This window comes from Alosa alosa, chromosome 22 (genome assembly GCF_017589495.1).
Source record: "Alosa alosa isolate M-15738 ecotype Scorff River chromosome 22, AALO_Geno_1.1, whole genome shotgun sequence".
NCBI lineage: Eukaryota > Metazoa > Chordata > Actinopteri > Clupeiformes > Clupeidae > Alosa > Alosa alosa.
In genome coordinates this window covers 7,685-34,681 of record NC_063210.1, presented here as the reverse complement: position 1 = coordinate 34,681, position 26,997 = coordinate 7,685, and the positions used below count along the sequence as shown (strand labels likewise).

General features: G+C 39.4%; 1 protein-coding gene across 2 annotated transcripts in view; it reads left to right on the top strand.

The window, feature by feature from the left end:
- Nucleotides 1-18,231, top strand: part of bub3 (BUB3 mitotic checkpoint protein) — a 54,472-nt gene extending 36,241 nt beyond the window's left edge. The window contains exons 5-8 of one of the 2 annotated variants that reach the window (XM_048233306.1): nucleotides 14,260-14,418; nucleotides 14,902-15,079; nucleotides 17,136-17,352; nucleotides 17,925-18,231. In XM_048233306.1, the coding sequence (XP_048089263.1) occupies nucleotides 14,260-14,418; nucleotides 14,902-15,079; nucleotides 17,136-17,352; nucleotides 17,925-17,934 (564 nt within the window). In that variant the 3' untranslated portion in view covers nucleotides 17,935-18,231. Of the gene's footprint in view, nucleotides 1-14,259; nucleotides 14,419-14,901; nucleotides 15,080-17,135; nucleotides 17,357-17,924 lie in introns of those variants that run through there. The other variant, XM_048233307.1, reaches the window with a different exon arrangement.
- Nucleotides 18,232-26,997: the final 8,766 nt, after the last annotated feature.

The window sequence follows — 26,997 nt, the reverse complement described above, 5'->3', positions numbered from 1 at the left end:
ACTCTAATAATCAAAAAAATAAACCGCTAATGAAGTAAACTTGTGACCATCAAAAATCGTTTATCGCCTGTAACTCCGTGATAACAGGACGTAACAGGAAGGCATTTGGCTGAGCAACGGAGGTTAATATGCTCTATATTTTGTCCAAATGATGTCTGTCTATCATCGTTGCACTCGGAGAAAACCAGAATGTTTCATTTGTCCTGCGTTTCTTCTACGGCTGCAAACGGGATTCACTTGCAGTTAACCAAATATTTCTTTATTAGGGCAGGGCAGGCATATTTCTGGCTATTAAATTATTTCTAAACTAGTCTGCTAAAGTTTGTAGTGAAGTCTGTGTAGGGTTTTCCAGGCTCCATTTGTTTTACGAGACACTCTGCTCATTTGAGCCATCTACCGGTTGTTTGGGTTGTTGCAGCGTCACACTGGGAAAATACAAATTAAAGTCGCGTGATACCACGTGATCCCACGCGCGGACCGCGAGTGAAGCTGGCCAAGTCGAAGCACTGCCCACTGTATGTGCATTAACCCACTCGACCGTCAGACAACGCTATCTGCTTCGAGTAGGCCTATTGGGTAGGACTGTAGCCTACACTGGTTGCTGTGGCACAGTCTTGAGGACCAATTCGCTTTCCTTTTGTCATACGAATGCTGTCATTTTGTTAACATTACTGTTAAGGAGATGCTGTAGGCAAAGTCTATATTTCAATCTCGTTAGTATAGTAAAAAAAATCAGAACTATTCACAAGGTTTCTGGGCAGCATATTTATGTTCTGTTAGCAAGCGAACTTCTCATGACTACCGACAAAGTAGCCTACTGCCAGCTGACGAAACATTACTGAGAGACAGGCACTGTACAATCAAGAAATCTTGCCACTGAATCCAAGACTATGTTTAACATTTATGTACAAAGCGTAGGCTACAGTGGACTAGCATGTTGCAGGGGCTGCTAAAAACACAGAGAAACGCACTGAAAACTCAGCCAATCACAGCCCTTGCTGTCGAATGCGCCGTCTGGTTCGACCGTGGAACGCCACAGCGGACTATGCTGCCCCCAAGCGGCTGCAGTTGTACTTACATTTCACCCAGCTGCGTGAATCACCTTGATCGTGAATAAAGTGTCAATTTTTAACTGGGACCCACTGTAGGCCTACTTTATTTGTGAAAATGCTTTGACTGAGGTAATTCACAAAGCAGTATAACCTTTCGTAGAACTGTCCAAAAAAGACAGTCACCTAAAGAGATGGCATCATGTCATATGTTTCAATACATTCATATATTTTGTAATTCATATTAAGTTCATATCTTTTTAATAATTCATAGTCTGTGGCCTGCATAATTACTAATAGCCAAGTAAGTATCTAGTAATTTCATATTGATTTAAACTATTTGACTACACTTCTGTTTAATGTCATTACATTGGTGGTGTACGTCTAATTGATCTCACTGTGTTCGGCTACGAGTGTAAATCACTTTTTGCATAGTGCATTACGATATGTGGATGCAATTGGGAATGTCTTCTATGTCATTAGTTAAAATAAATGTTAAAAAAACAATGAATGAAATCATTCTTGGATCATAGAAGAGGTAATGTCTTGCAATTTTATTAATTTCTATGATTTTGGTAGCACTACTCAAACTAAGCCCACAAGCTAGCAAACATGACAAGCTAAAAGGACATATCCAGGTAAACGTTTGCCAATGGGTTGCATAGCCTACTCAAATGTCAGTAAACCAAGTAGGCCTTAATTAACTTACTTTCATAGCCTAGGTAGGTTAGCAACACCAGGTTGAGAGATGCAAGTAAGCAGATCATTAACGTTAGCCTTCTATTTATTGTCATCAAAACTGTAGAGGAACGAACACGTTAGGGCAGTCTTTGGTGTCATGCAGAAGGTGCAGAAGTAAGTGTGCCATCTGGCTCAATATTCTGAGCGAGGGACTGTTGTGGTAGGTGAAATTTCACGGTGAAACTACGATGATTGGTCAAATTTGCGAAAAAGTTGCAGTGTTTTGACAAAATTGCGAGTGCCTTGGTAAGTGACAAAAACAATCGTCTTCGTGAACAGCTGTGCATAGGCTACTTTGTAAAAGAGAGAATACGCTCATCCCCATAGCCTACATAACGCAATTGGTAATTAATGTAATTACAGTGCATGAAAATGCACTGTACTGTTCTTCCTGGGCTTCTTATTATTATTCCGTTTACCACTTTTTCCGCACGCAATTTCTCTTGAACAGTTTAACTTAGAAACTTCATTCAAACTTTGTAACGTAGGTCTTCAAACAGATCGGGTTGCTATGTCTTTTCAACTTTAAAACTTTTATACTTTTTAAACTATTAAAGAAAAACTTTTTTAAAATCCCCATAGACTTAACATTGCCGATTATGACATCATAATACGGCCATTAAGCAATTAGAATCCTATGGCAGGTGTTCAGGCCACCTGCAGCCTCAGGCTTTAAGCATACAATCTGGGTCAATTAAGACTACACATCCTATTCAACTGTTTCCTCTGCCCAAAATGTTTCAAAATAAAAGTCCTCACTACAATAATCCACTGTTAAACAATGTAACACATTAAACTACTGAACTTTTTAAACGGTCTACTTTTAAACTTTTAAAGTCATTAAACTACCTAGCTATTAAACTAGCTGTCTATCAACAATGTTTACACTATCTACATTCAACTTTTAAACTTTTAAACTATATACATTCAACTTTTAAACAGTCTACTTTTAAACTATCTATTAAACTAGCTGTCTATCAACAACTTTTAACTTGTCATCAACTATGACTCCTACCCACTGTATTTAGTTAGCATGCTTAACATAGTTAGCATGTTAGCATTGTTAGAATTTTTAGCAAAACTGATAAAAATGATTAGCTAGGTTAGCTAAGTCACATGGTTAGCATACTTAACATGTTAGTATTGTTAGCATGCTAGTTGGCATAGTTAGCATAACTAACATAATTATTAGCTAGGTTAGCTAAGTCACATGGTTAACATAGTTAGCATGTTAGCATTGCTAGCATAGTTAGCATGTTTATCAAAACTGCTAGAAAACATTAGTTAAGTTAGCTAAGTAGCATGGTTAGCATGTTAGCATTGCTAGCACTGCTATAAAACATTAGCTAAGTAGCATGGTTAGCATAGTTAAAAATCTTAGCATAACTGCTAGCAAACATTTAGAGCCATTCAACTTTCAGTTATTGTCAAATATCTACCTATACACAGCTATTAAACTATTTGAATATCAACATTCATTAAACTTCCAGTCTGTCAACAACTTTTAAACTATTTACCTTCAACTTTTAAACGGTCTACTTTTAAACTATCTATTAAACTAGCTGTCTATCAACAACTTTTAAACTATCTACTGTCTATCAACAACTTTTAAACTGTCTATCAACTTTTATTAAGCTATGCAACCACCATGTCTATCCTAGCATCACCGTAGTAACCATCTCTGTATTATCTGTTTTAACTATACATGATATTTTACATCACAACTTTAGCATTTTCATGCACTGGTAATTCCTTGGAATTGCATTTCTAGTTATAGTTCGCCTTTTATTTGTGGATTTATTTAATGTATTTAGTGTTATATCTTCCCCAAGCTCATAAAATAAATTTGGGTCGCACATAAATTGACAGGGTCGGTCGGAAACCGGAACCCAAGACATTTTTTTTTTTTATGCCTAATTACCCCTTATTCATAGTTCTTAAATAAGTTGTTGCATATGAATCATGACCTAAATATGCATGGCTCAGTATTGGGCTTGTTGGGAACAGGACTTTTTATCATAATTAACATGTGCTGTATCCAACTAGCCCTGTTCCCAAGCAGAATTTTGAGTTTTTGACCATCTAATTGGCATAAACACAATGGCTGCCAAAATGGCGATTTTGGGCACTTTCTTCGGACGGGCATCATTATACCATGTAAATAAATTAATATTGTTCACACCTGTGCATCTCAAATCTCCCGTGGGCAATAAATAAAAAGGCTATGAAAAATATAAAAATGCAAAAAAATATATTATTATGCTAATTAGCCTTATTATCATCTCGTGAACCATACTCTTGACTATGTTTACAGTCCTCTTTGGCAAAGAGCCTGGCCTGGCTTCATTGGTAAACAACTTCTTCGTGGTGGGTGGACACATGTTTGGAGTTTAAAATCATTGGAGTTCCTTTAAACTAATTACAAACAACCATTAACTAACAAGCTAGCATCATATCCTTGATTCCAAATGGGAAAGATGGCCAGCAGTCACATGTTTCATTTGATTAGATTATTTTAGATTAGATTCACCTTAATTGTCATTGTGCAGAGTACTGAAAAAAAAAAAAAAAATATATATATATATATATGTGTGTGTGTGTGTGTGTGTGTGTGTATGTCCGTATATATAGAATATCGCTATGTTCAAGTGTAATTACAGTATGTACATTTATAAATATAAATAGAATACTATGGGTGGGATAGGGGCAAAATGTTCGCCTCCTTGTTGTCCCTGTGAAGGTTGCCATTGACATGGACACCTCAACAGGCCCAGGCAAGGAGGCACCGGGGAGGGGGGGGTGGGCGTTGATGGAGGGGTGTGAGGAACCAGTGATGTGTTGAGCAGTTTTCACCATTCTCTGCCGTGCTTTCCGGGTGGAGGCAGAGCAGTTGCCATACCATACTGTGACACAGTTGGTGAGGATGCTCTCAATGGTGCAGCGGTAGAGGTTTAGAAGTTCACCAGGATCTGAGGAGAGAGGTTGTGTTCTTTAATTTCCTCAGGAAGAAGAGATGCTGGTGAGCCGTCTTGATCAAGGTAGAGGTGTTGAGGGTCCAAGAGAGGTCCACAGAGATGTGGACACCCAGAAACATAAACTGGTGACATGCTCCACCTCAGTCCTGTTTATGAGGATGGGGCTTTGTGTGCTAGCTTTTGACTTCCTGAAGTCCACAATGAGGTCTTTGGTCCTCTTGGTGTTGAGAGCCAGGTTGTTGTCGGTGCTTCCCGATGTTAGGTGCTGGACCTCCTCCCTGCAGGCTGTCTCATTATTGTTGCTGATAAAGGCAATCACTGTAGTGTTGTCTGCAAACTTGACAATGGTGTTAGAGCCATGTACAGATATGCAGTTGTAGGTGAAAAGGGAGTAAAGGAGGGCTTGTTATCGATATCAATGAAAAATACATTCGATAGAACATCCGATAATTAAAAGCAGCACACACCTCCCGCCTTACGTTGTCCATAAATAAACAGGCTAAATATATCTTGCATTGTAGCTAGTATGTGCAACTCTATCAGAGTAGGCGATAGAACAGACTCGAGTCCTTGCCCTGTGCACTCTCTCTCTCTCTCTCCCCGTCTCAACAGGCGCACACCTCCTCAGCATGCACATCCAAACATTCACAATCGTGCAAGACGACTGGCTAAATTGCTATTAAATCTGGTTAGCATCATTGGCACGCTGCACGAATTTGTTCAAAACTGTTGCATTCAAATTGACTGCTAAGTTCTAATCATCTCAATCCCGATGCAAATGGAAAAGTATTTTTCAAGACTCAAACGGGCCTATTCCAAGGAGAAAAAGTATTCATTTGAAACTTACACACGTGGGTAAATTGAACAGCCTAACCAGTAGACTATGATAAACTAGCAAATTAAGCTACTTTGTTTACAATATTTCCATGCTTTAACCAGTGCTGCTTGTCATTCAGTCTTATTTATTTGAGTGTTTTTCATGATTGTGTTGCTATTTCTTTTCCCTGTTTGCTTTGATTGATAACTGAGGTGATTAAAATCAGAGAAAGGTTAAGTTTAAAATAAAAGTGTTTAAATTAAACTTTTTTTTCTTCTGGTCCTTATCTGAAATAGATTTTTTTTTTTTTTTTTTTTTTTTTTTTTTTTTAAAAACAATAAATATCGATATCGACTGATACAAAATACTTATATTGTGATACAGTTTTCAGCCATATCGCCCAGCCCTAACCTCATGTATGAACAACACATCAACTAAAGCATTAGGTGTGATGGGTATATCATTATGATTTCTTAAGCATGATCATCATGATTACATGAATTTTAGGTTAATTTCTCATGCATTCATCATGTCTGTGGCCCCTCAACTAAAGTAGTGAATAAATGATGTGTTTAGAGAACTCCAATGTTATGTTCAAATCAGAATTTAAGCAGTGATGACCACATTTTTGGCAGAAAAATAAATAGTCATTGGCCCCAGCAGTGGCGCGACTGGCTGGGACACCTGCACCGTACGCCGGCGACCCGGGTTCAATTCCCGCCCCGTGGTTCTTTCCGGATCATTAAAAATCACATAAATAGTCATGATCATGCTTAATACATCATAATTCATAATGATGTGCCAACCGTACCTAATACTTTAGTAATGTGTTCATGTATGAGGTCACAAATGACAAACTATGAACTCAGTACATACAAAATTCATGTATGAGGTCACAAATGACAAACTATGAACACAGCAACGCGAACAAAACGCTTGTAGCCTCCCTGTCTGTGTGACTGCAGATAGATCGGTGAGTTGCACAGTTTTGAAAACGGACGTTAAGGGTTGTTTTAAGGACATGTTTGTGCATGCCCATTGCCAGCCACTCTGAAACAGTCAAAGCCGATTCAAAACTATCTAAAACTAACTAAATTATCCTTTAAGGATATTTCCGTCAGGATGAACGCGTCGCCTCCAGCTTAATTTCTCCAAAACGGAGCTTTTGGTACAGCTATTCCCCAACAGTAGTTGCTAGGTTACGGGGACGCTGGCGAGACACGCCGCTCCGTCTGGCATCATGTTTTTGTTTGTTTTTATGTAATGTTCGTAATTTTATGTAATGTCATGTTTATTTTTTGTATTGGTTTGTTTAGTTAAATGTTTTCCCTATTTATTTACGCTATTTTTGATAGTTTTCGTGTTATTCTTAGTCCTTTTTACTGCTTCTAAGTCAGCTGATGTCAGCTATGGCTAGCTTTTGCCCTAGCTTGGCATCGGACATCCTTCCATCTATCCGTGAGCGGTGCAGCACTTCACTGTCTGGTCGAGGGGATCTCTCGGGACAGCTGGACCTAGGCTAGCTACTCTGTGAAAGCTGCTGCCAACTGCAGACTAACGTTAACGGTGAAGAGCTGCAATCTCACAGAGCAACAAACGGTCGCTGTTAAGTCCACCGAATTGCGGATCTACACGATCGCCCAGTACTTTGGACTGTGCTCCAGTCATCTCCAGACTGCGGTCTACTGCCAGTGACCGGGTTGATCAGTTGCTAAAGAACTTTGTTGGCATTGCATCGGTTGTGAAGACACAGCTCTGTGCGCAGTTTTCACGGATCATCATTGCCCTTGGACATTTTCAGCTGGTTTGGAAATTGGACTAATTTTTAAAATCACTAATCGCTTTAAAAATAAATCTGACTTGACTTGACTTGACTAACAGATTAATATCTTCACTGACCTTAATAAAATCGGCTCATTACTTTGGAGCCATAATAGATTTTAGGGCATGCCGTTTTTTCATAAACATTTTTTTTAAAAAGATGAAAACACTTCTTTTTTGATTCCATATTTCTACCACATTGCCTTAAAATCTTTTGGCATGTGACCGTGTAATTTTCAGTCAGAACAAACATATTGGTCAAAAGAAAATTAACATTAAGTTGATATGGGTATGAACTATACTGCCCTGCAAAAGGCAAAAGACCTTAACTGGATATCTTGCATGAAAGCCCATGCTGATTATATTTAAGTATATGCAGAAAATATAAGAAAGTGACCAATATTGAATATTTACTCATATTTTGAAATATATTGATAAATACATGGATATATATTTATTTAACATAGTATATTTATTTAGATGTGCTTAAAGTTTCTTTGTTGTATAGCCAAATGTATTAAAGGTTTTAATGGAGATAAGTCTGTAAATAAATCAATCTTATCCCAATCTTTTTTATCAAAATTCATTGTAATCATATAGGCTAAGAGTTGTCAAAATGTTCAAATGTAGGCTATGGCCTATTTCTTTACGCAGAGGCTGACTGACTGACTCATCAGCTCTGAATGAAGAATTAAAGCAGTAGTGCTATTGAGGAAGAAACGTAAAAGAAAGCACAGTGAACGTTATTTTAAACCTCAACTTTTTCCGCACTCAGCATTTCTCATTTTTCTGACAACATAAGTCCCATTGCTCCAAGGCCTAATTAGTCCAACCACAGCATTTTTAACAAGTGTCAGGAACAGGCTTGGGTAGATTTAAATGCCTACCCAAAAATTCTGTCTTGATATTGTATTGTGCGCACAAGGCTTAAGTTAAAGAATACAAATACCCGTGTCTCCCGTGTTTTGTCTGTAGCCTAGTTATAGGTTTGTGCCAGTATGACCACCTTCCCCTCCTATTGCGTTCTTTTACGTTTTGTGAATGAGCCTCTGGCTGTGCCTGTTCATTGGTTTCACTGATCTCTAAAAAGCACTGGAGCACTAACCTAGCCTATTGTCGCCGGCGCCACCCTATCAATAATAAAGTGATTCTTTACAGTGTTTCCGCTAGATTTGTTTTTAACAGTGGCGGCAATTTTTTTAAATTCTAGTTGCTAATCACACCATTTAGCCTAACGTGACTTGAGAGGGACAGAATTCAGAAACTAAGGACAGGCCCATCTTCTGTCTGACTGTCACGGTACCGAGCGGAGTTACCTTCAATCAAAGTGGGTGTGACCAAGGAAGCAGAGGCAGTGGTTGAGAATGGACCATAAATGTAATGATGTGTCTTGAACACAACACAAGCAGAGGGGTCCATAGAAAAATTACCAAACAAATAAAGGGAAAAAAATAGCAATAATTCTTCAAAATTCCAATAGATTCCACAGGTGACTATTTTCAAAATACAGGGTCGTAACACTCACGTTGCTTCACTTGAACATACCGTTGACAATGGAAAAAGCACTTAGCTTACTTTGTTTATGACAGAAAGAAAGTTTTGTGCCAACATGTGGTAGAAACACAACCCACACTGCCTTTATTTGGTGCAAATCTCCTCTACATTATAGTCCGCGATTCACATTAGGCCTACTAGGGCATCACCGCGAGTGCATACAAAATGTTTTTGGCCAAGTTTTGCTTTAAACCAATTTACCTTTGTTACTACCTGTCGTTGCTTTTTTACTGCGTCGATTCGCAATTGAGTGCGCATCTACTGTAACAGCGGTGACTTTGCGGAGACATCCAGTTTCATTTTTGCTGTTGCGAGCGAGCTAAAATGCTATGAAATGGGAAATACTTTCAAGACGATCAGCTTCAGAAATGAATGGGTTTTCCTTTCCACCACACCTTTCCACCAAGTTGTGTGGCAATTGTAGTTTTTGCGATGTTGACAAACATGCGTAGCACATGGAAGCTCTTGATGGAGCATGCCACTAACGTCTATAAAAACAATATATTGATGGAATAAAACTAGACCGGTACCTCGGATTAGCATTGCTGTGTATTGTTAAACTGCAGTTTTCAGCAGCCAGCGGAGGGCATTTAGCCTACTATGCTTCCAGACAATATTTTGTGTCTCCCCTAATTCTGAAGCAGTGGCACCACTAAATGAAGAGGAAACACTGAGGATTATTTAAAAAGCAACTGCAACTATTGTGCGTCTGCCCTGATTCTGATACCATGGGGGTATTAATTAAACCGTGCCGGGCCGCCATGCTGAAATAAACATAGAGGAAACACTGCTTTAGGTCAGTGGTTGTTTTGGTTGGTGGTGTAGGGGAGAAACTTTTTTATATTACAGGATTCACTATTATAGCACTGTCATGATGTCGACTTACAACTGCAGCCTGGACCTAGGCCTAGGTTACTGCGCTTATTTTTATGACCGCGTCAGCCAGGTCGCAGTTCACTTAAATTGTTAATAAACTGGTCGCTGGTTTGGTGAGACCAAACCTTTCCATTAATCTTATTTCCATAGTTACTTTCAAGCACTGCGTTAATTTATTTGGCCATTACTAATTCAGAGATCTCTAAACAGATGTGGTATCAAAATGTGAGGTCGTCAGGGCAACATTACTGCGAATATGGGAACAGACTATTTCTATAATATACCATTTCTATTCCATATACAGTACGAACCAGACATGGGGGACTCGAGTCACATGACTTGACTCGAGTCAGACTCGAGTTGCATTTTTTAGGACTTGAGACTTGCTTGATCAACATGTATAAAAGACTTGACTTGACTTGGACTTGCTATTCATGACTTGTGGCTTGACTTAGACTTGAGACAAATGACTAGAAATGACTTGACTTTTTTTTTTTTTTCATAGATATTAAGGCGTAACTTTACGATTTTAGAAAATCTGCTTAGGTGCTGTTGCATGCGTCACATGAGCGAACCTGTCATTGTTACCAAGTGACGCGACAGACCAACAGCAAGTGCCAGATCAAATGAGACAGACTGAGGTACAGTAGGCTAACTTGCAGTATGGAAGGCTCTCCGTTTATACCAAAACATAATAATGTTTGGCTACATAGATGATGTATCTGACAATTCAAAAGAGAAATGAACAGCAGTCTGCAAGTGCGCAAATTAGTGACATGACCACCACCACATTGATTTTCATCCATCAGAATTAGTCGTGTTAGAAACCTACTGTCAAATTTGTGGCATGTTAAGAGTTTGCTTTATGCTTTTTAGTTAATGCCATTAGGTTAAAATGTGTGAAATGGCAAAGTGAAACATTTTCTTGTCTAAGTTTAATCTTGATACACTAGCGAAAATGTTGCCAATGTAACCTAAAGTAAGCGCCTCTCTTTCTCCCTCCCTCTTAAACACGTCCCTGTTCCATAGCCTACAGTACGTTACAGCCTAATAGTAACAACAGTAAGTAGGCCTAGCTAACTGCCAGCAATCAGCACAGAAAAGTAGCTTACTTCACATGTTAGGCTTATGTATATTATGATATAGCATTGACGGTCCTAAACCCTCCTAAAAACCATTGCGCTATCGCGCTTGTCAAAGTTTGGCAGTGACGTCGGCGGCAGCGTTTGATTGATTAGTTCACTTTTTCAACATTTGGGTCCCTGGAGATGTGACGCGTCAGCACAGGTCTAACTTGAACTGTTTTGAATATATTTTCATGATTTGATGTAGCTTACCTTTTATATTTGAGGCATATTGAAACAATAATAGGCTATTTTATAATAGGTCTACTTGAAATACATTTATTTTTATTCGTATACATTTCATCTTATTCTATAAACTGTTCAGATGTATGTGGCTTGAATGAATGCAATGTCTATTTGTTTGTTACAAATACAACTCCAGCAGTTCATAACTAGTCTATTGTAGCTTATTTTAAAATGAAAACGTGGGTAAATCATCATGAATTTGTATGATTTGGCTATGACTTGACTTGCTTGACCCAAGCTATGACTTGCTTGACCTACTGTAATCTATGACTTGTCTTGACTTGCTTGGTTGTCACAAAAAATGACTTGGACTTGCTTGAGACTTGAAGGTTAAGACTTGAGACTTGCTTGTGACTTGCACATGTGTGGCTTACTCCCACCTCTGGTACGAACCCACGACATAGCCTACCCAAACCTCAACCTCACCTGCCGCCTATGGACAGGAATTTCACAGTAGCCTACATGCATGCACAGAAAAATAACATATCCACATATAAGCAGCTTGAAAACATTCCAAATATTTCCAAACATTACAAATATTTCCATGTATTTATCAATATATTGCAAAATATGAATAAATGTTCAATATTGGCCACTTTCTTATATTTTCTGCATATACTTAAATATATTCAGCATGGACTTTCATGTAAGATATCCATTTTGGGTTCCACATATACTTGCATACCGTAAAACTTCAAATAATAGCCGATTCCCAAATAGACGCCTGTCTCTTTTAAACGCCTGGTGTGGCTACAGGTCTGGTCTGTTTTAGTTTCGGGTTGTATTTAATCTTCTAAAACCAGTCAGATCGTCTGTTTAAGCCAGTATGGTGCACACTGTGCACGCTAACGTTATGATCAGATGGCCTTAAACATTTGCATGTTCCACTTTTGCATAAATAATTCCTGAACGGTTTTGGTCAGGGCTGAAAATGCAACTGTGTTTGACATAGGGCAGATATAGGTTGCTAGTGACAAAATTCAGCTTTCAGTGTGATACAATCTCTTTGTAAATTACGTTTGATTTAATCTGTTCTGGCTATCCCCGCTATTTGGATCTTCTCACTCAGTGAACAACACTAAATTAATGATGATCCGTAATTGTTATCGGATAGCCTAGTCATTCAGTGTGTTTGAAATAATTAATTCGATAATATTTTCCATCTTTGCAGAGGAAAAATGTTGTGTAAAGATTTTTTTTTTTCAGTAGGCAATGCTTTATCCTTCAGCCTATATTTGAGCCTACATAATCACTGCTCACAAGGGATCTATATTAGATTATTACACTTTTTTTTTTTCACAGAGGCCAATGGAATTGAAATAAAATGCATTTCACTCTTATAAACAACTGGTTTATTTTTATACAGTTGAGTGGATATAGTTTTAAACCTGACCACCTGAACCAACTCACTAAACTCAAGTTTGAGCTATAAAGAAAGTAAACATCCTACCTTAAAAATCTAAATGTGCAAATTTATGAAAAATAAAATAAAATTAACAAACATTTAGCAGTGCATAAGCAATACGATCAACTGATACAATTAGGTTACATCAGATCAAACTATTTTGTACGCTAGGGCTAGCCCTACTGAATCTGAGAATAATATACTGCACAATATTCATCAGCAATATTCATGCTGATTAACCTCTCTCCCCGCTTTCTCTCACCGAAGTCTATCGGCTGCTGCTGGCTCCTGAAACATGGCATCTTTTAACCTTCACAAGAGCATCAATATCAGGTTAAAATCCTGAGTAGCACATTTCACAATGTCATTCAAGTGTAGGCCTACGTTTGATAACCTTCAGCGATGCTTTGTTTGTTTGGCTAGGTTTGCCCAGGTTGTTTTTGTTGCCATTTTTGGAGCCTGGGCTGTCCACAGAGATGGTTTTTTTTACAGTGTATTTAGGACACAGACAGCTATAGCGGTTGGTTATAGGTCGGTGATGTTTGCAGTAAGTGACATAAAATGTTTAGCCTAAAAAAAACGTAAAAATCGTAAAACTGAGTGACAACTTTTTTTTGGCTGACCTTAGCGGCTGAATTGAGCATTTCGGTTATTTCTTCGAAAATGCACAACTCCTCACTGGAATGGGCTAGAGATTTACTCTTTTTTTTGGCATCCTCATAAATCTTTTCTCTACAAGATTGGGGCCGGATTAAACCATCTAGCGGGCTGCATGTTTGACACCCCTGGTCTATAGATTAAGTGTGTGTCTGGCTTTTGGGGGAGTGGCATCACGATGGTTGCTTTCGGCCGTGATGTTGGTCAACCATCACAATGGACGATGACCTTGTCCATCAGCCCAACCCTAACTGCTACCTGTTTATAATGTAAAATTAGTTAGAAAAGAGGGAGCCATACATTATAATCAAGACCTGATAAGACATTTAATGCTAAGTTGAAATGTCTCTCTAGTAGTTTGTAGTCTCTTTTGATTATACCTACAGTTAGCCTGGTTTCACCAAACTCACTTCCTGAAGAGTCTGGGTACTCACAATTAGGAAATGTTCATCGTAATGCATTGTAATTATTGGTCCTGCCAAACCAAAGTTAATGCAGTCACATTGATCAGGGATTCCTAATGTTACCACCTAATAATAAACCATATTGGTGGGCAGGGAACAGTGTTACCTTTGCTGTAGAACTTTACACAATCTTCTGAATTGTTTCATGTTTGCAGACATTTCTACTACCGTTTACCGCAGCCACGTTCAATTTTCAAAACTAGCGTCATCCCCTCTCACCACTGACTAGCCCACCATCCCAGCTTAGGGAAATGTAAATGCACTCAGAGGAGCCAGACTAGTATCTCAGTGAAATGAATATGAGTGGAGATACTAGGCGAGTGTGGGCCATGCTAATTTATAGTGTCTTCAGAGAGTAAATGTTCTGTGTGCCTTTGTGGTTTTGGCAATGTCCTTGCACTTTTTGCATTTTGTCATGTTCCTAGGCATACCAAAAATGGAAAATATAGTAGATATGGGACCTGGGAAGGTGTTTGTCTATATTATTTTAAGTATTATGGTAGCATTATCATTAATTTCCCCTTCCAAAGGTTTACACTCTGTCAGTTGCTGGAGATCGACTTATTGTGGGAACAGCTGGAAGGAGGGTGCTTGTATGGGACCTCAGAAACATGGGTTATGTCCAGCAGAGAAGAGAGTCTAGTCTGAAGTATCAGACTCGTTGCATCCGTGCTTTTCCAAACAAACAGGTTTGCCTTGTTATTTCCTTGTTTTTGTAAATTAAACCAAATTTAATGTAGACATGATGCAAATGATAACACAGTATAATACTGTATGTATACAGTACACTGCAAAAAATAAAATCTAACCAAGTGTTATTAATCTTATATTAAGATCAAACAATCTATTTGGTATTGTTTTACAGGAAAGTGCTAGGTAAGTCTCTTTATACTAAAAACAATACCATCAACATTGTTCGATCTTGATATAAGCTTTAATAACAGTTTTATATATAATTGATACACAAGCAGTTTTTGCAGTGTAAGTTTCTCTGTTTATTTTACTTTTATGTTTCATTCAGTCATGAGTGAATTATATGCATATAAATAGAGCCATTGTTTCTTTTTTTTCCCAACATACATGTGTGTGTGTGAGATTCTAACATTTTTTTTTTTTTGGAATGGGCAATAATAACTGACTGTTTAGTTGTATGTGGTTTATGCCATCTACAGGGTTATGTTTTGAGCTCAATTGAGGGAAGGGTGGCTGTGGAGTATCTGGATCCCAGTCTGGAAGTGCAGAAGAAGAAATATGCATTTAAATGTCACCGTCTGAAGGAGAATGGCATTGAGCAGGTCTACCCTGTCAACGCTATCTCTTTTCACAGTATTCACAACACCTTTGCCACAGGTACACTTTCCTATTAGTTCTATCTTCTACTATGACTGTACTGTGCAGTAATTCCGTGGAAATGCATGGATTCCAGTTGCTTCCAGTAGCAGCAACTGGAATCCATGCATTTCCACGGAATTATTTTTGGAATCGTATCCCTTATCATACCTGTTCATTTGTACTCGTCGCTCGACTTATCGTGACTAAATTCAAGATGGCGATGAACGGTAAACTTCCTGAAGGTACTGTCTGTATAAATCGTCTTGTAAATAAACTACCAGTGCTTTTTCAAAGTTCTTAGTGTCTCGTTTTAAATGTTAAGGCCCTCGGAAATCTACCAATGAAGTGTGGAGCTACTTTGAGCCTTGTAAATGGTCTAAAACAGTGATTTATTTGCATGGCTAGGCTGATGCCCGAGGCACCCCCCTTGAAAAACTGTTGGTAGCATCGGCTAACTAGCACCAGATTTCTGAGTGCAGGGGGCAAGCAGAGATGAGCTATGAGACATACGTTCACACTCAGTATCATGTTTCAACACACTTTAGATCAATATCAAACCGGAATTCTCCTTTAATGATTATATTTGTTCTTAACAGGATTATTTGTTATGTGTGGGAACCTTGCTCTTGCCAAAATGAATTTGAAGGGTATGGTACCACTGGTGGGGGTTTTATGGGGGTCCAAAAACCCTCTCCGGCAGAGGTGACTCTTTTGGAACCCCATATTTGGACCCCCAAATGACCATGTGGGCACTTGATGATCCTAATGGGATTTATCCCAACTTCACCGTGGTGCCATAGTCAACGTCAAAACAGTTATACACAGTTAATTACTTTACTATTGACTGACAATGGGTTACCATCAAAAACATAGCCTGAAAAAAGCAACCCTTACCCCAATAATGTTTGAATGACTGAATAAAAAAAACCTAAAGACATTTATTCTGCAGAGGAGTTGCTGCTAACATCTCGTGACCGTGCGTCTTCAGCTGTGCTTCATATGCGCCTTTCGCTATAGACCAAAAAATGAGTAGGCCTAGGCTAATAATTGGATATAGGTAATTGCTATGCATAAATGTATTGTCATAATCAGTTACCTTGTCAACCCACAAATAATAGTATATGACAACATTTACTTTTTTGTATTATTTACCACAAAGTCTGGTATAATACGGCCTAAACAATGTAGGCATTAAGTCAAGTATCAGTAGCTTAATCCAAGTAGGTAGTTCCAGAAATATGCTTAACCAACATGGACGTGTGAGAACGCTCGTGCCCAACACTACACTCGTGCATGAGCTGTTATCTCAGTGTGTCCCACAGAATTGAATTCTATTTGTGGTGATAGGTTTGCAGAATTAACTCGAATGCAACAGTTTTTAACAAATTTGTGCAGCGCGGTTATGATTCTAACCAGATTTAAGCACAATTTAGTACAACCAGGAAAATCATTGTGTGGTGGTCAATGTTGATATTGTGGTGGGCCGCCACAAATAAATAAATGTATGGGAAACACTGCATCTACCAATCAGCATGTAAAAACTGGTGCTGGAAGTTGCAACCATGTAACGCCATGTTTTCAAAAATGTCGGCGGCCAAATGCCATGCTAAGTGGCTGAAGCTAACCCTCCAAATCCTGACTCCCTGGCTGTGACCTACCCCATGTATAAATATAGTGAAGTAACATTGTGCACAGTAGAAACATCATATAAATGGGAACACTTCTGTTCTAACTATAAAAATGGCGGAATCAACCATATGCATGCTCTTCACAATGACGGCTAAGAGCTGTTATTAGACATTCACTAAGATGTATAGCCCAGCAGAAATCTATCTAAAATAAAACTTTTTCGAAGTACCATTCATTATGTTGTAAAATATTGAAGTTGTGAGTTGTGGGGAGTTTATATGACTTAAACTGTGTTTTGAAGTGTTGAATTTCCCAGTGTATATAATGTACTATATAAATAAACTTGCCTTGCTTTACCTACTTGCTAACGTATGTTGATTAGCATTTGATTTTTACCCTTTTGTACAGCCAGATCTTTTGTTAAGTCTTTTATTTCCATTGACAGGTGGTTCTGATGGCTTTGTGAACATATGGGATCCCTTTAACAAGAAGCGTCTGTGCCAGTTCCACCGCTATCCCACCAGCATTGCATCTTTGGCTTTCAGTATTGATGGAAGCCTCCTTGCAATTGCTTCATCTTATATGCAGGAGCAGGGTGATATCACACACCCAGAGGATGCCATTTTTATCCGACAGGTCACAGACGCTGAGACCAAGCCAAAGTGAGTTATTTCATCTGGTCACAAAAAAACATGAGTACCTGTGGACTCTTTAAGGGAAGAAAAATACTGCAGAAAAAAAAACACTTTTTTTGATTTTGATAGATTAATACCACTTGGTTAGATTTTATTAGTTAAGCAGTTTTTGTAGTGTGCTAACAAGAAGTAGTAGTAAAGTAAGCAAGTCTTTATTTATATAGCACATTTTTATGCACAGAGTGCAACCCACAGCACTGTACACACAGACATCAAGACATAGACAAACAAATTAACAAATAATGAAAAGAAAGATTAGATGTATTCTATAGAAATGGAGTTTGTTGCTCTTTTCTTTTAGCACCCAAAAGCACAATACAACATTTTATCTGGGATCTGGGAACTCAGTCACACATGACCCTCATGCTTTTTCTAGTCGTTTTCTGCAACCATATTTATAAACCACCAGCTTGCGAGTACAGTCAAATCGGTATTTAAAAATACTGCTCTTTTTTTTTTTTTTTTTTTTTTTTTTTAATGTCTAAAGAACATTTGTGGACATGATTTAATAAAAAAAACACTCTTGTTTTGGTTTGCAGGTCAACTTGAATGTCTCATGGATAACCAATCTCTTGGTCACCTGTTGTCACCCAATTTTGCCTGTTTTTCCCCTTACACTATTTTTACTCTTTTTTTTCTGCCTCTGTCATACTGTAGAATATGTTTATTCTCTCCTCTCTTTTTATTCCCCATAGTTTGCCATTTGAAAGACTACTTGTATATCGATTTAGTGTTTTATGTATATCTACTTAGTGTTTTGTGTACATTTGCAGACTCCATGCTGCTCTGGCATCACTCTTACTTGAGTGTTTCCTGGTTTCCAACAAATAAACAACTGAAATATAACTTTCTTTTACAGTGTATTTTGACAACTCATAAATATGATTGGGGTCTTGAGATCAACTGCTGACTTGACTGTGACTCGCCCTAAAACTGACGCTGCCATGTCAAGAGCATTTTGGCATGGCACAATGTGGAGGAGCTACCTGAAACATACTGTACATCTACGGTGACCCTCTTCATTGTATTCCCTGTAATACAGTTTCAGCTTGCCTCATCAAGGCTCTTTGAATAGAAATCTTTGGCCATGCTTTCTCCACTTTAGGTGAGCAATGAACTCTTCCAGGTGTAGCTTTTTAATGAGATATTCGAGCTGTCAAAGTGTCATTATTTCCTTCACACTTCTGATACCAATGGGTCAGAACCAGTGCCAGTAACAACTGGTTTCAGCTTCCCTCTTGTGAGATTTGTCATTAAAACACTGCAAAAACAACCAGTCAAATAAATGCAAAAGACTAGAGCCTGAACCAGAAATGCACATTTTTGTGTTTTTTTATAGGGCTGTCAAAATAACGCGTTAAAGGACAATTCCGGCGCAAAATGAACTTAGGGGTTAATAACCGAGTTTGACCGTTCTCTGGGATATGTTTTCATGCTAATCAAATGCGACTAGTTTTATTGCAAACTGCTAATTAGCTTATAACGCTAGTATTAAGGGCAGAGACTCAAGTAAAAAGAAATCACTATTTCTATACCACTAACAAGGCTCAAAATAGCACCACACTTCGACGGTAACATAATAAGTGTCCCTACATGTAAACCAAAGCATTGTGAACTTTGTAAGTATACAAACAGGTTATTTAAAAAGATATAGTTTAGAAAGACGGTACCGTTCACATATACAGGCAATGCAGGCGGGCACCATCTTGGAAAAGGTCATGTGACCGTTCGCAACGTTGGACCGGTTCAATCATACATTCTATGAGTTGAATGCATAGGCTGAATGGCGTGCAACGTGAGCTGGACTGTCACGTGACTTTTACCTCAAAGTGTGGTGCTATTTTCTATGTCTACACATTATCTACACATGTGTTATTAACCCCTAGGTTCATCTTGCGCCAGAATTGTCCTTTCATTTCGATTGATTAATTACAGAAATAATAACGTGTTAAAAAATTAACGCTGATTAATCGCATTTCATAGTGACATTTGACCCAGTGCAGTCTGGCTATCTTGACTGAAGGAGGCAGACGAGAAAGCACTGCTTTGAATGAAACATTTAGCCTATTTTTTTAAAAAGAACGCCCAGACCAATACTGTTGACAGGAGCATCAATCTACTATTTCTGCAGTAAGGAATTTCCGTTGCCTACCATAGCAGTACTCAAGTCTGAAGTAGCACCTCAATGCTAAAGAATACGGAGGTAATTTAGTTACTTTATTGGGTAACGCATTACAATTCAAATTTCAGTAATTAGTTAGTTACCGTAACGTCCATTCCTGCGTTACTCACAATATCTCTAATTGTTTCCATAGCAGCATCCAGTGATTGTTTATTTAAAATTAGTGCTGTCAGTTAAACGCGTTATTCGCCTATTTCACGCCGCCATTTTGAATATCGATAAGCCGTAAACTCACTTCCAGTTAACAATGTCTTATGGAGAAACTAACGCTATCTACAAGTTTACAAGGAATTTGCGGCATCTGCCAAATATTAATCTGTCACAGGTGGCAGATATTGTGTAACATCACACGAAAATTTAGCGATCCAAACTGGATCGGGGATATAAATTGTTCCATGAACAATTTATATATAAATATGAAGGTAAAGTCAGTCAGCTAGCTAGATGGCTAATACCAGATAACTAGATGGATAATACTAGATAAGACACAACAGCTTGTAAATGCACTTCAATAAAGCAGTGTAACAAAATTATCCTGTAGCCTACTTCTACTAAACCATCAGAATTGGATTGTAGATAAAGAATGTTCCATGAACAGTTTGTTTTGTGAAGGTAATGTTGATGTCAGCTAGCTAGGTGGCTAACGTCAGATCCAAACAGTTTGTAAATGCACTTCAATAAAGCTGTGTAAAGAAATAATCCAGTATTTTATTTTGAAATGATTACGTGCATGTTTTTGTATAGTCTCCAATGTAGTAGGCCTAGATGGTAGTGTCGTTGTGAGATCACTGTGCTACCAAGCTCTTAGAAAAAACAAGGAGCCGCACAAACGAGGTGTAGTGAACATTGAATCGGTCAGTGGCAAAAGGAACAAGTACGCTGAAATAGCTATTGTTTACAACAGTCTTTTTGAAGGGGGTGCGTTGGCCAAATAATATTAAAAAGATTGAACACATGGCTATGGTTTGTCAACAAAAACTGGTTGATTGAAGGATGACATCTTACTTGCAACAGTGTCGATGTCTAAGACCTGGGCGATGTTTGAGCATCTTGCAATGTTAATAACAAATGCACCTTCCTGTGTAGACTACAGTAAGGAGCCTAACTTGTGAAAGTTAGGTGTGTTTTATGGGGAAATGTTTTGGATATCATAGAAATGATGGTCATATGAAGGACAGAACACAAGGCATTTAATCAATGATATACCAGCTTGGCTTTTTTATGTAAGCTTGCCTTTTATGTAGGTACATTGTAAAAGGCAATCTTAAATAAAACGCCAAGCTGGTATATCATTGATTAAATGCCTTGTGTGTATGCATCCTTCATATGACCATAATTTGTATGATATCCAAAACATTTCCCCATAGAAACACACATAAGTAGCAAATTGTTGCAACACTATGGAAGACAAAGCTCTTATTTCTTTCCCAAAAGTTTAGTTGTTCCACCAGTTAAGGTTCAGAAACTTTTGCTAAAATGTACCACTCACCGTGCTATTACTAACACTACTTCGGCCAGCAAGACTGCGGGGATATGCTGTTTTGTGTTGGTAGAGGACTCTGTAATCACATTGTTGCACATGCCACGCACTCAGGTAAACGTAACCTAACCAGTTGGTCATTAAAAAAACAAAAACATCGGGACGCTGCAGAGTGAAATCCACATTATATATGCCCTATAAAAGGTTAGTGTCAAAGTAACAAGTAAACAAGAAACCTATTTTATTGAAAAACTTGTGGACATTATATATATGTACACCCGGTGCCACCCGGAGCAGGCTCACAGCAAGCCATGAGGTCCTTACTGCCAGGAGAGATGAGACCCAGCAGTGGTTGGCAGGGAGGATCCTCAAGGGAACGTGGCAAACTGCAGATATGCGGCAGGGGCTGGAGCCAGAAGTGCTCCACCACTGGATCTCTGGTAGGTCAAGGTCTCCCACTGCAGCATCGTTATGATGCATCTGGGTGCAAGCCTAGATTGTCAGGTGGTTGATTCTTTGCAGGTTCCCCACTTTGTACTAATGGAGGTGAAATGGCCAGACATCACCAGCATCACGAGGCACCTCACATTAAGTTCGTTGGGGGGAAACCTCAACTAAAAACTAGACTGCCTTTCCGGCGGGAACTGCGAAAGTGTGCTTGCCCTGGTCCAGTCACCAACGTGAGCAGACAGTGACATACGCTATGCTGAACCTGGCTTGATCCAAGCATTGTAACAGTGCCTTTCAGTGTTGGAGCAGTGGAAATACCTCTAAAGCTCTAGGAGAGGGCTATTCAACTATTGGCTTGCGGGGTGAATGCGGTTCGTTGGATTTTACCTGTGGCCTGCCTTCGAATTTAGCTTCTATGACTAAGATCAAATCAATAAAATAAAACAACAGCAGTGATTGGCTGCAAAAATAAATAAATGTCACGCGTCTTGCACCTCTCAAACTGGGCTATCAGGTAAACTAGAGAAGAATTGAAATTATGAAATATGATCAAGGCATTGAAATGCTGCTTGTTTGTCAGGATACTTTTTCACTGATTTATTTTAAAAATATGAGCTATGAGTGTGAATGTTATATATTCCATCCCCTAATTCTGTTTTACTGGTTTATTTGACAAATAATCTATATGGATTTGCTCTATAAAGACCTTATGTCTGTTTGGGATTGTTTTGTGAGCCTGGGGTTGTTTTGAGAGCCTATTGATGTAGCCTATCTCAGATGTATCTCAGAATAAAGGAATACTTCATATTACTCTAAACCACCATCTGTAAATCAACTGTATACTACTGTCTACATTGCACTATATTTCTTGACCTGTCTCTGTATATTTCATCACCTTTCTATACTTTTCCTCACATTGCAACACAGCTCAGATCTTTGGTTGCTATGAAGGCCAATCGTTCTAAATAGATGGTTGCTATGGCCAAAGACCAGTTCTATCTCTGCCGTTGTCAAGCGGGCATATCATAGAATTGGGGGTCAAGCAGCGAAGCTGCGTGGCAGCCCATAGTGATTTCTAGCTTTTCCTATTATTGGAAAAGCTAGAAGCTGTGAGCTGTGAAGGCACCCATTGAGTTACTAGCTTTTCCTATTATCTACAAATCTGCCATTGGAGTCTATGGCAGCCCATAGAACGCCTGGCTAAAAAGTGCTGAAATTTGGCAGAAAGTTTCGGGACACTCCACTGACCACTCACGCTCATTTACGGACCTCTAAACCCAGCCGTCTAGCGCCACCAACAGGTCAAAATCTGGCCGAAAATTGAACCGCTTGGTCTAAAGTTATGAAATTCGGCAGACTGATTCAGCACTGTCCCATGATCACTCTCACCAATTTACAGAACTCTATGCCCAACACTCTAGCGCCACCAATGGGTCAAAACTGGATTGCATTAACGCATGTGACCATTGAACGGTGCATCCGATTTTCACAAATCAGGCATAGATAGATAGATAGATAGATAGATAGATAGATAGATAGATAGATAGATAGATAGATACTTTATTGATCCCCAGGGGAAATTCAAGGCACTGTTGGAATCCCTGGACCATCCTGAGTTCATCGACCCCTATCCCGTCACTTTCCGCCATATTGGACCTCCGCCATATTGGATTTAGTCCAAACTCTACGAAAAGTTTCAGCGGTTACAAATTTCATCCGATTTTCACAGAACTTGGCGGAGATGATCTTCAGGCCGAGCCGCAAAAACGATACTTGTCAGATTTTTTAATTTCAAGTTTATTTGCCTGTGACAGCTAATCACACATGGCGACAATGCCGCCTAACATGAAGTCTCAGCAACGCTTTGATGTACAAAGTCCAAACTTGGTATAAGGACATGTTACCTGATTATGATGACGCCCTAGGAAATTGGTATCATTTGGCCTCAATAGGGGGCGCAGCAATACAGGAAGTGAACTCGTATCTCAGCAACACTTTGATGTATGAAGTCCAAATGTGGTAGAGGGACTTGGTATCTGATTGTGATGACGCAATAGGAAATTGGCATCATTTGGCCTCTATAGGGGGCGCTGCAATACAGGAAGTGAGCTTGTATCTCAGCAAGGCTTTGATGTATGAAGTCCAAACTTAATACAGAGACAAAGTAGCTGATTGTGAGGACATGCAAAGAAAAGTGGTCTCATTTGGCCTCTAGGGGTGCTGTAATAGACAAATTGAGCTCACATCTCAGCAACTCTTTGGTGTATGAAGTCCAGGGACACGGTAGCTGATTCTGAGAACGCACAAGGACATTGGTGTAATTTGTGCCTCTAGGGGCACTATAACAAAGTAAATGAGCTTATTTCTCAGCCATTCTTTATCCAATTGCAATCAAACTTGTTGTGAGTGCTTGCTCATGCCATGGCAACTCCATTCCTGCTATAGCACACTGCTTGGCCCCCGCATTGCTGCTTGCAGCTATATTTTAACATCTTTCCTCTGCCATTGAAGTCAATGGCAGCCCATAGAACCGTCTGGTGAAAAGTTGTGACATTTGGCACACTTACTCTACTCATAGCACTGATCACTTTCACCAATGTACAGACCCCAAAACTCTAGCACCACCAACAGGTCAAAACTCATCAATTTTTTAACAACATTAATGCAAGTAGCTCCACAATACTTGAACCTATGAAGCTGAAACTTGCAGAGTTGATTAAGGCAAAAGGTATTGCCCCACCCACCAATTTCCAAGACTTTACCATGCTTGCTGTAGCGCCACCAACAGGCCAAGGTGCAAACTTTCCAAAAGTTTCACAGGTCTCAAATTTTGTCCGTTCCTCACGAAACTTGACACGCATGATCTTCAGACCAAGCCTCACAAAAGTTAGCAGTCAGATTTTTCAATTTCAAAAGTGTCGGCAGGTGAGAGCCAATCAAATATGGCGGCGAAGCCGCCACACAGGAAGTCAGCTCATATCTCTTCAGTGCCTTGACTTATAAATTCCAATCTTGGCACATGCCATCAGGGCATGGCCCTGACCACGCACACCAACGTACATGCCACTAAGTCTTACCCTCTAGCGCCACCAACAGTTCAAATTTTTGAAAGCAAGAAAACCTTCAGAGACCAGACACTTTAACCGATCTTGACAAGAATTGGCACATATGATCACATAGGATCTTTAGACAAAGCCCAACAAAAGTTACTGGTCAGATTTTTGACCACTAGGCCGGTGCTAGAGAAACAGGAAGTGAACTCGCATGTCAGCAACCCTTTCACAAATCCAAACCAAATTTGGTAGGAGGCGTCAGGGCATGGCGATGATCATGCACACCAATTTCCACACCTTTGGGTCTAAGCCTCTAGCGCCACCAACAGGTCAAAATTCATCATTTTCATCAGAGTAACAGGAAATTAGCTCATATCTCAGCAACCCTTTCATGTATCGAAACCAGTCTTAGTACATGGACTTGAGACCACATCTTGAGGATGCACAATAAATTAACCTGTTAAGGAGTGAATTCTTTAAGACAATGCCATTCCCCAGAGAGTGAATTATTTTCCTGGCTCCTTCTAGAATTCTATGCGAACGTTCTATAGTTTCAGTGTTCTTAAAATTGTTTAATGGCAGAAATGTCCCTGAGGGTAATTGTTGCGTCATGTTATAGAACCTTTTTTGAAAACGTTCTAATCACATATTTGTGATCGTACTCCCAGGGGCCCAGCTGCATCTGATCACATATTTGTGACCGTACTCCTCAACAGGTTAAGTGACCGATGACCACAAGGGGCGCTATAATTCGCAACACTTTTGTATCGACACCAAAGTTGGTACATGGACTTGGGACACCATCCTGAGGACACGGAAAACCTTTAGACTTTCGACCACTAGGGGGGCACTAAAGTTACAGGAAATCAGCTAATATCTTGGCAAGCTTTTTAGATATCAGAAGCAAACTTGGTTCATGGACTCGGGACCACATCCTAAGGACGCACAATAAATTTAGTCACCGTTGACCACAAGGGGCGCTATAATTGGCAACACTTTCTCGTATCGACACCAAACTTAGTACGTAGACTCAGGACCACATCCTGAGGACGCACAATAAATGTAGTCACTGTTGACCACAAGGGGCGCCATAATTAACAACACTTTCTCTTATCAACACCAAATTTTGTACGTAGACTCGGGACCACATCCTGAGGACGCACAATAAATGTAGTCACCGTTGACCACCAGGGGCGCCATAATTAACAACACTTTCTCGTATCGACACCAAACTTGGTACGTAGACTCGGGACAACATCCTGAGTCACAGTACATATAGTTTGACCACTAGGGCGGCGCTAGAGGAACAGGAAGTGCTGATGCATGTCAGTTGCAGTGCAGTTCAGAGACCCTGGGCAATGGGCAAGTGGTGCAGTAGAAGCAATTGGCAGGCGAAGCAGTTGAGACCTCGGCAATGTCAACTTTATCTGCCATCTCGGCGGCTAAAGTATCTGCAAAGAGCTTGGCCCCCTCATTGCTGCGAAGGCAGCTATTTTTCTGATTAATCTTATCTTATTTGAAACATCTCTATTTTACTTAGCCCACTTTCATACAGTGGGTCCCATTAAGAAGTGGCCACTTCATTCGCGCTTACCGTGATTCACACAGCAGCATTATTAAATTAATCTGTCACCATATGCCTATGCCTATGTTTGCAAAAAAACAGTTTAATTTGATTCACATTACATGTTTGCAATGAGTAGGCTAGTTTTGGTTGTTGGTGGTGTTATTGCATCCCTTAGTTATGCCTACAATGCAAGTTCCCTCGCGATTGGAAGCTCCTGTACACAATAGTAGACGCATTTCAAAACATCGCGTTAGGAGTTAGAAGTCCTCGCCACTTCTTTTAAGCTGTCACAGACTTAGGTGCTACTTTTAGGGCTAAAGTGCTAAATAGCAGTCCTAAAGTTATAAGTGACAAAGTTACGAGTGCAAGCATCTCATATCAAATGACCATGGCATTACGCTAAACAACATAAATCCCAATTAGCAACATACATCTCCTCCCTATAGCTAGCCACACAAGAAATTACACCGTATTTCAAGTACACTAGTAGGGTGACCAGATGAGATTGGCTGAAATTCGGGACGCTTTTTTTTCTCCGGGGGGGGTAGGCCTACAGCTAATTTTCAAACCTGTACCAAAACACATTTTTATTCAAACATCATGTCTGCCTCAAAATACAACAGAAAAATCATGAACTCAAAATGTCATTGTGGGGAAAAAAACAAAAAAAAGCAATGACTGCGTAACAGCGCAAATCAGACCTTTCAGAATAAGGATAATAGCCTAACGCTAATAACAAGCCTTGCCAAAATTATGGGTCATTAAGTAAGATTAAGTAGATTAAGATTATCAGTGCATATTCGCGCCTAATTATAGAACGTCAAAAAGAAACAAAGTAGCAGGGCTGCATCCAGACACTTAGCTGCCGTCGGGGGCTGCA